Below are 12,947 nucleotides of genomic sequence, written 5' to 3' on the forward strand. Positions count from 1 at the left end.
ATGCAATACTTCTTCTTGAAATTTTGGACATCGGGAGTATTTGATCATAGGATTAGACAATTTGAAATATATTGCTTTATAATTATTGGATCTAATTATTTATGAATATATACATATATAATTATTTATATTATTCGTCTTGTGGAGTTTTTAGTAAATTTAATCAATTTATGTATTTTTTTTAGTTAAATGGGTCACATTGTTAACCCTTAAATAAGTCATTTTGTCTAACACGGCACGACATATTTGTTAAATGGGTTAAGCAGGCTGGAAACGGTTAACCCTTTTAATAAATAGGTTGGGTTTGAGTTTAAACTTTTGACACGATTATTAAATAGGTTGGGTTTGAGTTTATATTTTGCGACATGACAAATACCTTGACCCGACACGAACCCAACCCGACACAACCCGTTGACAGCGCTAAGTGCCATGTGATACTCCGGAACCACAGAATAATTCCTCGAGACATGATCCCTTTGGTTGGTGGGATGGCTACGAGTTGAATTAGTCAATTGTGGAAGCAAGAAATCGGGATACAACTTCATTTCATACATTTCTCATGCATGAACTAATAAGCACATGTGTAGGTCGGCTCATTAAATTTTTTGTATTGAATTATACTATTAGACAAAGGTATGTGCTCGAATTAATGGAAAAAAAATCATACACAGTGTCTGAACTATGACACACTAATAACTTTCATACCTTAATTTTTAAAAATATCAAATTGGTACCTGGATTTTTAATCTCAACTCAACACGCATACCTGGAATCACTTTCGCCGTGAACCGCATTAACTTTTCAAGGATAGAGTCATCCTTTCACTGTTCATCTTCTCCAACACTCTCTCCTATCCCTCTGCAATCTCATATTTGTGCGACCGCCAAGCTCTAGTTCTCTATATGCGACCACCGCTGGGGCTCTAAGACCCAGATCAATGGGCTAAAGGTAAGAAAAATAAATCAAGTCACATGCTTTACAAAGTCATCTTATGTTGTCAACACTACTAGAATTATGGCCTCAGACATCGGCCAAAAACCGATGAGAAAAAGAATTTCGACCGATGTCTTAGTGCCTGATGAGAAAGATCCGGAAAATGCAGACATCGGTTTTTAGCCGATGTCTGGTATAATTATATACATCGGTTCTTCATTATAAATCGATGTAAATACGTTTAAATTCAGACAAATTTGTATGTTTATATACTGTTAAACCTTCATATTTTTGCCTTTAATGCTTATAGAAATATAGATCCTACAGCCCAACTATACATTTTAACATCGTTATTTACTTAAAAACGATGACTGATATTACTTCACACATCAGTCACCATGAACGTTTCTTGTTGTTCATGATTTAGACGTGTAATTTGGCTCATATCCTACCATTCCTAATTCAATATACACAGTTGAATATTATATGAACCGATTTATTTACTTACATTAACATCAGATTCTAGGGAAAAAACGATGTTAATCATCTTATACTACATCGGTTCCAGTAAAAGAACGATGTCTAATGCTATGTAATATATCGAATCACTATAAAAAACGATGTCCATATATTTTCATAACATCGGTTTTCTTGTCCTCATCGATGGCAATACTTATATTGGACATCGATCTTTTTCTAAAAGACGATGTGCAGTAGCTTATGTCACATCGATTCCAACATAATAATTCGATTTCCTGTGGTTAATGGGACATCGATTTTGATTTTGGAACTGATGTATCTCTCTTACTGGACATCAGTTCTTATAGCTATAACTGATTTAAACTTTATACATAGACATCAGTTTGAAATAAGAGGATTGATGTCCACAAAATAAGTAGCTGCTGCTATACAATATTGCAATATCCACAGTTGACCAAAGTGATTTCAATATATATTGGGGTATTTTGTCCAAAATCATCATCATTGACAGTTCACAAAATAGGCAAAACAAAACCCCAATTAACCTACTACAAGGCTAGCCTAACAATGCCCTATATACAGCAATTTTGTTCATAATTGCTACATTCACTTCATCTACTACAAAAAAAGTGAACCAAAAGCTATGTAGCCTGACTCAAAATCCTCATCCTAGTCAGAATCTACAACAAGGTCTGTAAGTAGTCAAAGTGAACCAAAATAGCAATCTAGCCTTACTCAAAATCCCCATCCTAGTCAGAATCTACAACAAGGTCTGCAAGTAGTCGGCCACCTCCATGCGCACCTCGTCAAGTTGTTGTTGGGTATATCCTTTCCGAGTCTTTACCGCCCACTACAAATATATATATATATATATATATATATATATACACACACACAACAAACATATATCAATGTAAGTCATAATGAAATGCGCTAATATTTAAACCAAAGTTTATGTTAATTCCTAATACGTATACCTTGGTCGAAAAGGAAAGTGTGTCATCATTAATAATATCCTTCATGTACCGCATAACATAGTAGCCACACTCAATTCCGCCCGGTTGTTTAGGTACGCCCTATTTATTCACGTTATTAATTAAATTTCAATTACTTTATCACTCTAAATCAAATATTATAACTCAATCAACCACATATACAATGCTTACCGGGAGTAGTCTTAATTTAGGCACTTTGTTAGCCCTCCCCTTTTCAGCATTGTAACTTTTAACCGCACTGTACGGATTTTCCTATTCATTAGTCTTCATTCATGAAACCAGATACAGTAAAATTGCACATAACAAAATATAAGCTTGTCTGTTGAACAAATATAATTGTAGAGGGCCAAAAGAAAGAAGTACTACTTCTGGCAATTTGGGGACTAGCAGCTAGAAAATTACTCTCCATGTCAGATCAGTAAATTATATCTCATGGGAGCCAAACAATAATAGAGGACAAGAAGTCCTCAATTAAGCCTAGAAACACTCAACAGTAGCAAGAAAAAAAAACACTTCAAGATAACAACATTAGTCAAAGTAATAGCAGCTTTCCAATCTTATGATAGGGCTAATAAGAAGTAATGTCTAAACTCTAGAGCGACTGATGCCCATAGAGCAGACCAAAAAATGATTCGATCCCAAAACATAACTACAAAATGGAGTACTTTTTAAAACTGATATAAAGTAAGTTCCAAAAATGAGAGGGAAGGAAAGCATGTACCAGCTGTAGTGCATTGACATTCAAGTTTTGAGGTCACTGGATCCAAGTCCTGCATGAATTATTAATGTTTAGAACTTTAGAAGTATCCTGATGTATATGAAAAGCCCATTTGAACAAAAGAATTACTCGGACACATATAATATATATAGTTATGGTTTAAGAGAATGACCATACTGAGTGAAAGCGAGCTATCTTGATATTTTTCTTAACAGCATCAACTCCTGTTACAGCAGCTCTCATCCGAGCTAAAGGCTGAAAGAGTTTAAAGATTAAAGTCAACCCATTTACCAAATACATTTTTCAGCTATCATTTCAGTTACACATAACTTATAGTAAAGCAGCTGAGTTGACAACATTACATGCTCTTGTAGGGCAATAGAAATGTCAATGTGATGGATACTGTCTCTGCAATCGACAAGTACCAAAGGATATTCAACCAAACCAACACTAGTAGTAAGCATTTTTTGGATTAAATTTAACCCCCATTGCCGAATGCCTAAATTACTCATCTGAAATAACATACCTCAGAAAGAATTCCACCTCCACAGCCAACATCAATAAATTTGAGCCCTTCAAAGGGCCTAGCAGATAATGGATCCCTCCTGAAAATCAAAAACACAAAATAAGAAACATGGAAGCACTATTTTCCTATTAAATCCTAATACATGTTTTCAGGTGTGATTCTTTATAACCGTTTCATTTTAGTAAACAGTACCAGAAAGCAAGGACACCTACTTCTTCATTACTTAGCAGCTACCGATTTTCATTATTCACTAAACTCATAACTACAGTCAGAAAATAATTGAGCTTCACCTGAAATGACGGCACAGTGTTGAGCAAATGAATGCAAGCCTTGTAGGATTCATTATAAAGTAAGTTACATAGCCACGCCTTTCAAATGGCCTTCCATCACCATCCCCACCAGAGAAATGCCGTTTAGGAGGTGCATCCTTAAAAGCACCCTGACCAGCAGGGGCTGATTCACGATTGTACCCACTGTTGTTTTCATTATTGGCTGAATCACAATTGTATCTACCACCGCCACGCCCTCGCCCATATCCATATCCACTTCCACCCCCACGGCCTCCTTGACCAGCTTTATTCTTTGAATCCCTCACTGCACAAGATGAAGCAACATCTAATTAGTAAGAAGAAACTTTAAATAAAACTTTATACTTCAGTCTCACGACAAAAGATTCAAATTCCCATAACAAAGACGGGAGAAGGCTTTTCCTGATACATATAACTATGTGAAAGAGGAAAATTATGTATGACATATGAACAATATGCCAAAGTAACAAAATTTCCATCTGATGGATTACCTGATCAGATGACAATATGAACAATTCTATGAAATTTTATCCATCTGATGGATTACCTGATCAACAAGAAGATACACATTTGAGCCAGCTACTAGGGCCACAACTCTGAATTTTTTCGGGTTCTCTGCAACAATGTCCAATGTCTGTAGAAACAGGAAATTGTGATTTTAACCAATTAATGCAATTTCCATAATCTGTCCACTTACATTTTTATCTTTAATCCCAAAACAAATATTAAATGAAAGAAAGGGATCTCTGCCATACCTGGGTTCCAATGGAACCAGTAGATCCAACAACAGAACTAGGCTTTTGGACCATCTCAAGTCCTCTGGCCCGGCTCCGGAAAAGCACTTCCTAGCCAAGCTGGAGGTGGTGCTTGTGCTGAACACTGAATTCTTCTTCCAATCATTGTCCTGCAATTTTTCTCTTCAAAGCAAACCCACCTATGTACAACAAATGAGCACAACACCATCATTTCTCATTCCATATTTCACAAGCAACTGAATTTTTATACATCAAACAACCATATAATCATAATTCAGAGCTTCATACAAGTAAATTTACAGACTTTTTTACATATATGCACTTTATCATATGAACTTTAATCACCCAATAAAAGTACAAAGACAATATCTTTATACAAACACAGAAATAGTAACTGAAAATTGCATATAATATTCTGTCAAAAATTCAAAATCAACATCCAAACTAACTCAAATTCCCATACTAACTCGTGCAAAAAGAGGTTGAGAACTGACCCAAGACGCGAACTCTCCGTCAGCAGAGAAGAGAAAGCATCCGAGTTTTCATAAACACCAAGAGAAAAAAAATATAGTTACAGTGCTGTTAACAATATTGCAGAGCATATAAATGGAAAATGAGATGTAGGAGCTAAATGGGTATCCCAGTTTCAATATTTACATCAATTTCTACACCTTATAATCTGAATTGACAAAGGCATGGCCAACTCATTAAACATACTATACAACAGAGAAGGTGTAGTCTCACCGAGTGAATACAATTACAGTATGGCGCGGAGCAACACCACCAAACAACACAGTTCCTGTTTCACGGCATTTTGATTTTACTTTTTTGATTCCAAATTAATAGGTCCTAGCCTTCAAACTCCCCACTAACAACAAAAACAAAGGACGAAAACAAAGTTAATCAAACCTTATAAACCATTTACATCTCAAGTCAGCTAGCAGAATATACAACACAGATAAGGACAGTAGCTTGGATAATGAAACAAATACAAAGAAACCGCAAAACTTGAACAATCAAAGACATTTCATGATGTCGATCTGGCAAAAGCAGACCTCTATTAAACTGATTAACAGAGATTAATCTAAGAACCATAGTTCCAACAGAACCCAAATTCATGAGACCAAATTAATGAATCTAAGCACCATAGTTTCAACAGAAAACCCAAATTCATGAGACCAAACCAAGCAATCTAAGCACCATAGTTTCAACAGCAAAACCCAAATTCATGAGACCAAACTAAGAACTAAAAGTTTCAAAAATAAAATATAATCGACATGAACAACTCAAAAGATCAAAAACAAAAACATTCAAAGCATTTAGAGCTTTAAGCCATTCAAAAACAAACCCAACTGAAATGCATAAGAATTAAACAAAAAAGACCCAAACTTTAGATCAAAACCGGCCAGAAAACCAGCACTGGTGGTGAAGAGAAGAGAGAGAGCGGACCTACGATGGTGGCGATCGGAGAACTACCTCAAGCCGGCTCAAGTCGGACAATGACGAGCTCAGGTGGGAGAATGAGTTCGTGGTCAGGTCATTGAATGAGCTCGCTGAAGGAGTTCGTGGTCGTGGTCGATCGAGGCTGTTCTGGGTCGATGAAGGAGCTGAAGGTGGCTCGGATCGTTGAAGGACGAGGTCGGGTCGGAGAACGAGCTCAGGTTGTACAAAGAGGTCGGAGGAGCTCGCTGAAGGAGATCGTGGTCGTGGTCAATCGAGGCAGTTCTGGGTCGGTGAAGGAGCTGAAGGTGGCTCGGGTCGTTGAAGGACGAGATCGGGTCGGAGAACGAGCTCAGGTCATAGAACGACGTCGGGGAGGACGAGGTCAGGTCGGAGAACGAGCTCCGGTCGTAGAACCAGGTTGGGGAGAACGAGGTCGGGTAAGGTGAAGGAACTGCGCGAAGTGAAAGTGGGAGAGGCTGCTTTAGCTAGGGTTGGCTTCTGAAAATACAAAGTGTTGGGGGGAATGAAAATTTAGTCCCCGCGCCTCTCAAATGTTTTAAGTTAGTCCCTCCGCGTTTTTTCAAAATTTTTGAACAAGACTTTACACATAAGTTAATTTAACGACCGATGTTTATAATCACAATAGAAATCGATTTTTTACAAACTGATGTTAGCATGCATTTTTTACATCGCGTGCAATTCCGACCGATTTAATAGTGGTGATGTCTAATGGCATAATTCTAGTAGTGCAACTGGTATTATTTGATTAAAATGAATGAGGGTACAAGATCAGGATGCGTAAGAACTCCCTTTATTTGCAAATTTCTCACTTGTTTACCTCTAATCGATGAATACCCTTCAATCCAAAACCATTCCCATCTCCAACTTCCCTCCAAACCACCATTCCTGCCCAAAGGTCACTGTACAAGTAAATAGCCCCATCACACACTTTATTGTATCCCAACTTCCTTCTCTCCTGTAAACCTCATCCCCAACTCACTAGGCCCCTTCTCAACCATCACCCAACTCTCTCCATCACCGAGCTCCCATATACAACCCCAAAGCACATGTCCCTCCCACAAGTGTCAGCCTCCCATTGCGCAGAACCATCTACTCTTCTCCAGCTTGTCCGCCTTTGGCACACTCATCTCTCTCCAACTGTTAGAAGAAATGTCACGCCCCATTAAGGATATCAGAGACTCATATCCGCAAAATCTGAGATTGTAGAGAGATAGGCCGGAGAAGATGAACAGTAAAAAGACGACTCTACTCTTGAAAAGTTAACGGAGTTAATGGCGAAAGTAATTTTAGGTATGTATGTTGGGTCGGGATTAAAAGTTCAGGTACCAATTTGATATTTTTGAAAATTGAGGTACGAAAGTTATTAGTGGGTCATAGTTCAGACACTGTTTGTAATTTTTTTTCCGAATTAATTAGATCATTACATTGAATTTAATATGACAACAATTGTCATTCAATCTTTTGATTGAAGGTGTTATTACCACAAGGACCAATACTCGATCGGTTAATTTATCCGTTGTAAATTACCATTAAACGACTTAACCAAGTACTAGTCGATCCGGCCTTGTGAAGCTAATCGATCATAGCTTAGCTAGCTCTAATTTACCGAAGCTAGCTCGCTTTTGTGAACCAACCTGCATTAAGGGACGTATAGAATTTCATATATGATCTCTGCAGCTGCCTGATCATCGATCTTATCCAGGTACGTTGTGCTGGTATGGGTTGACTTGGTATTAATTTCCAGGACATGCATCTGTCGATAGATTGTAGACTATTATCCAGCTACAATTATAGTTTGCATAAAGTCTCGAAGAATAAGTCCAGCTGAACATGCAGAACTGTTCCAGTTATTATTCTCGACCAACTCGGGGTTGTCTCGTTTGGCAAGTTGAAGGGGTGCTACCTAATTACGGTGAGATTTTACACTTAAATATACTCCTCTCTTTCTTTATAAATGGGATTGGGGTCTAATTCGAATTCTTGGTCGAGCACTCGAGCTTAATTAGCCTCTTAGGCTCCCTTCCTAAGACACCAGGCCAAGCCCACAGACAACAAGATCTCACAGCAGCAAAACAAAGGGAAGAAACAATGACGGAGCAAAAAGATCAGGTCCAAAAGAAATCTGCAATCAAGGGAGGCCCAGAGCAGGCCCACAGAATACTAGATCGAACATCAACATGTAGAAAGGATAGATAAGACTGTCAAGATATGACACATCCCGGAAGAGATGACAAATGTGTACATATGACACCCAAATCTCACCATCAATCCTCAATTTCCATTACTCTCCATGAGGAGGATGAGAGGTTGGAGGGAAGCAAGTTGTGAATACCATTATACCGATGAGCTTCTATTTGCCATCCCTGCCTTCAAGATGTTAACTACATATATTGTGGATGCCTTTGCTGCACAATGTCTCTTACTAGAGAGTTTGATCATGGTATTTATACGTGTAACTTAAATTTGATCCCTTAATTGTTGAAATGTGGGTTTTTGTACGCGTCCTTCGTGGAGGTTTTTTTCCTTGCACCCCAAAAAAAAAAAATGCGCGTGCAGAAGAATGCCTATTTTTAAAGTGCTTAAATGCCGTTTTACTCTAAATTTTGAAAAAAAATACCTTGAGGATAATCGGATTGATCATCAAAGTAGCTAAAATGTTTTTTTTTTTTTTTTTTAAAAGAAAATTGATAAGAGAGTTATGTAAGTTGATCGTTGGCAAAATATATATACTGCTTGACCAGCATCCCGAGTGTTTCACATAATGGCATCGATCCCTCATTCTACTTGGCCAAAAACACCAATGACCAATATTGCCATGCTTGCAATACACGAAGAGAGTCAATGACAATGCTTAATTTGCGCGGAAGTCACACTCCTCAGCTGCTCTTGACGACGGTTGTGGCCACAATAATCTTCTCCATATATATGTAGTGTCGGAGTTGAGTATCTCCGTACAGCAGTAGAGTTGCTCCATGATCTTCCACACGTCAGTGCATATATATATATTCTTCATGGTTAGGGTGTGGGACCTTGACGTCTCTAGGAAAGCCATTATTAGGGCTGCACACGGATTGAGTTGGATCGGTTTTGACTTCAAACCGTCTCTATGTCAAAGTGAGCGGTTTAGGCATTTTAGAAAACCGGTCATCAAAAAAAAAAAACTCAATCCAACCCAATCCAATCCAATTAAAGTTGGTTAATTTGGTTTGGTCGGTTAGGCGGTTTTTACCTATATAATATTAACATGCTATTTATAAAAAATTCATAGTAAAAATTCAATCTCAATAATTGAAATTATGTTAAATTATCTAATTAAAATCCAAAACATATAGTCCAAAACTAAAACCTAAATTAGATTCAAAGTGATTTACTTATTTAACGACTTAGCCATCAATACTGGCTTAATATGATAGTATTAAAGGTCAGGGTATTAGAGATTGAGAGACTAGAGATGTGATATTAAAGGATCAAAAAAATTATAGCGATTATATACTAACGTTTTAGGTCTTTGGGTCTTGAATTCAATATGATAGTATATCATTTTAGAATAAAGTTATGACTGGAGATTTAGAACTTATTTAGAACAAACCGGACAAATAAATATATATTTATTATGTGTGTGTATAAATATCTTATATTTCAAACATACTGGTCGGTTCGGGTTCCGCGGTTTAAGTACAAGAGAAACCAAACCAACCCAATTCATAAATGGTTTGGTTCGATAGTGAACCAATTTTCAATTTTTAAAGCTAAAAAACCTTAACCAAACCATATTTATTGGTCGGTTTTGGTCGGTTTGTACCATGTTTTGCCCACCCCTAACCATTATTGCAGTGTTCTCGGACCTTGCCTTTTCCATCGCACTACTGAAGGGAAAACAAGATAAGGATATGATGATTATTGTAAATCTTTAACGTTACCTAAAGTCGACAGATATTTAAGAGATTAAGACTATACTTTTCTTGGAATCGACATTACCTCATTGAGAGACTAAGAAAATGTAAAATCTAGGTCTAATTAGGAGATAAGGCCCGTGAAAGTGCTTTGCCAAGTGCTTAACAGCTCATGAACATGCATGCAGATCTTATCATTTCATATTTTATACTTGATCCTGGTTTACTGATTATTATCTTATTGATTTAGCTTTCACTATTTAAATTATATATTTTTTGAAGTCAATTATATATCTATTATGCTATACTGTGCTCGCTCTTTTCATTTCAATATCATCCACATTGATCATTCGCAAAACTTTCCCAAGTCTTCTTTGGCCCGGGGGACCAAGAGATTATTCCACTAATGTTAAAGAAAAAGCACATTATGTGCCTTCGTCAAAGAAACAGACGAAGAGAGAATCAAACAATTACAAATCACAGCTCAATCAGCATTTAGTATCATCAATGTAATTGATATTTCCGTTGTAATCTTATCCCTATATAAAGGGGTTATGAATGAAATGAGTAGACAAATTCCAATCCATTTTTACTTTAACACGTTATCAGCACGCTCAGAGCCAATAGCCAAATATAAAAAAAAAAAATCCTAATTTTCTAGTTTTCTTTCTATCGAAAAAAAAAAAAAAACCAAAAACCCCAAAAGTCTGAATTTCTTTGTTCTTCCCATCGAAACCAGAAGAAAACAAAACCCAGAAGTATGAATTTCTTTTCTGGACACCCACGTTTCCCCTCTGGACACCCAAGCCCCACACGGACCTCACCTCGACCCGACCCGGACGGGATTTCGGTCCGGTTTACGTTCCCAGCTCTGACGCGGTCCAATCCTGCTCACCGGCGCGGCCTCGTCCTGCTCGCCAGTGTCCCAGATCGACTTCATCTTCTCCAGTCGATCACCTGCAGCCCACCTTGTTTCCAGTCGCTCACCTTCGTTTTCCTCCAGCAACGACCCCAGCGATTCCGCCTTGCACCTCCGGCGTTTGCAGTCGCAGCCCAACCCACATGCAACGGCGCTGATCGCGGCAGCAAGCTTCCGATCTCGTCGCTGCAGCGCGCTCCCTCCAGCCTCGGCCCCAATCACCAGCGCGGCCTCGTCCAAACCGACCTCCATCTTCCTCTGCCGTGTGTCTTCAACCTGCTACGTCAAAGAGCGAAAAGAAAACCAGAACGAAGAAGACGAGAGGAAGAAGACGATCAAAGAGAGAGAAAAAAAAAAAAAACAGTGTGACCCGGCCCAAAGAACAGGACCCGGCCCAAGAAAAAAGTGGTAATTTAAAAAAAAAAAGGGGGGCTCTGCAGCCCAGCCAGAAAAAGAAAAAAAAGAGGCCCTGCGGCCCAGACAAGAAAAAAAGAAAAAGGCTTGCAGCCCAGAAAAAAAAGAAGAGAAAAAAAGCAAAAGAAAAAAAACAAGGCCCACTGCTGAAAAAAAAAAAAAAACAGCCAAGTTTTTTCTCAAGTCCAAAAACATCGCTACACACGCCTGCATCAACACGCGCGTGTACTAGGATTGTTTTCTCGACAACAAGTATGTTCTCCTTTATTTATTTATTTTCATACTCTGATATATTTTTATAATTAGACCTTTTTGAGCATATTTAGTTAGGTAATTTTAATCATTTTAAGCATGCCTTGTTATTTATGTTTTACATAATTATGTTTAAGCATGTTTTAATTATGCTATAGTTTATACTTTATATTGAACATGCCATATATATTTTATTATATATTATTTATGCAATTGTGAGCATGTTTTGTGAATTTTATTTACTCTTATATATTCCTAAGCATGCCTTTATGTTATGTTATTGCTTATTTTACACATGATATATTATTGCTATTATTATTTGTAACATATATTTTGGTATATATTTGTGAAATTTGAGCATGCCATGTAATTTATTTTAATATATGCTATGTTTTTATTATTTATTACGTACTATGATTATTACTTGTTTAGAATGCTATACAACATATAAACTCCATTTTGCCATGATAATGAACATGAGCATTATACATACATACTTACCGTGATAATGTATTTTCACGTAGCATCGAAAAAAAAAAATGTGTGACCATTACGAATCTTGGTCTTGAAATCTAATTCATACGTTTGGAAAATAATTCACGTGGATGTCTTTATGACTGCGTAATTTATATATTCCCTCTTGTTTTATGTAGATGGCTGATCCAACTCAACCTGAGTTTGACATTTTGGACTCAGAAGGACTTGAGTACCATCGTTGGGTTTCCGATATAGAAACTGCCTTTGTGGCAAGAGACTACACGGCCACCATCAAAACTCCCACTGACCCCAAAGATGATGGACCGTCTGATATGGTGAAAGCAAATGCCTTAATGTTTATGAGGCGACATATTGATCCTAGCCTCCGCTGGGAATACCTTCAGTTGAAGACACCCAAAGAACTGTGGGATGCCCTTAAGGGACGTTTTGGGAACATTCATGACACATTGCTCCCAGAACTGACCGTTCAGTGGAATGAAATCCGCTTGCTTGACTATAAAAGGGTAAATGACTTCAATAAGGACATGTTGAGCCTAAAGGCACGTCTAAATTTCTGTGGAAGGGAAATCACAGAAGATGATATGATCTACAAGACTCTTACCACCTTTCCTACTTCAGCTTTTATACTAGCGAACCAGTATCAGTTGGAGTATGACAACAAAAGAATCACAACCTTCAATAAGTTGATAAGCTTACTCCAAGTGGCTGAGAGACAAAATAAGATTCTCTTGAATAACAATGCCAGGCCCACTGGGACAAAGAAAATTTCCGAGGCTAATTGAAAGGTGGAAA

General features: G+C 37.6%; 1 protein-coding gene and 1 long non-coding RNA gene across 2 annotated transcripts; both read right to left on the reverse strand.

The window, feature by feature from the left end:
• Positions 1–1,863: 1,863 nt before the first annotated feature.
• On the reverse strand, positions 1,864–4,138 carry LOC112201133 (ubiquinone biosynthesis O-methyltransferase, mitochondrial-like). Its single transcript, XM_040518819.1, has 7 exons — positions 4,011–4,138; positions 3,653–3,731; positions 3,304–3,381; positions 3,130–3,178; positions 2,580–2,641; positions 2,391–2,489; positions 1,864–2,263 (listed from the first exon to the last, which is right to left on the reverse strand). Exons 1-7 carry the CDS (start codon positions 4,136–4,138, stop codon positions 2,174–2,176), a joined length of 585 nt encoding a protein of 194 aa, XP_040374753.1. The 3' UTR covers positions 1,864–2,173.
• Positions 4,139–4,176: 38 nt separating this feature from the next.
• On the reverse strand, positions 4,177–6,363 carry LOC112196968. Its single transcript, XR_005809403.1, has 5 exons — positions 6,165–6,363; positions 5,460–5,583; positions 4,716–4,894; positions 4,452–4,594; positions 4,177–4,246 (listed from the first exon to the last, which is right to left on the reverse strand). It is a non-coding gene; the product is annotated as an uncharacterized LOC112196968 (long non-coding RNA).
• Positions 6,364–12,947: the final 6,584 nt, after the last annotated feature.

The sequence above is a fragment of the Rosa chinensis genome, chromosome 4 (genome assembly GCF_002994745.2).
Source record: "Rosa chinensis cultivar Old Blush chromosome 4, RchiOBHm-V2, whole genome shotgun sequence".
Taxonomy (NCBI): Eukaryota; Viridiplantae; Streptophyta; class Magnoliopsida; order Rosales; family Rosaceae; genus Rosa; species Rosa chinensis.

Coding starts and splice junctions, on each gene's coding strand:
- LOC112201133 (XM_040518819.1), bottom strand. CDS start 4,138: ATGAAAACAACAGTGGGTACAATCGTGAATCAGCCCCTGCTGGTCAGG. Junction 3,179..3,303: donor AGATAGCTCGCTTTCACTCA/GTATGGTCATTC, acceptor TAATTCATGCAG/GACTTGGATCCAGTGACCTC. Junction 2,642..3,129: donor ATGTCAATGCACTACAGCTG/GTACATGCTTTC, acceptor CGTACAGTGCGG/TTAAAAGTTACAATGCTGAA.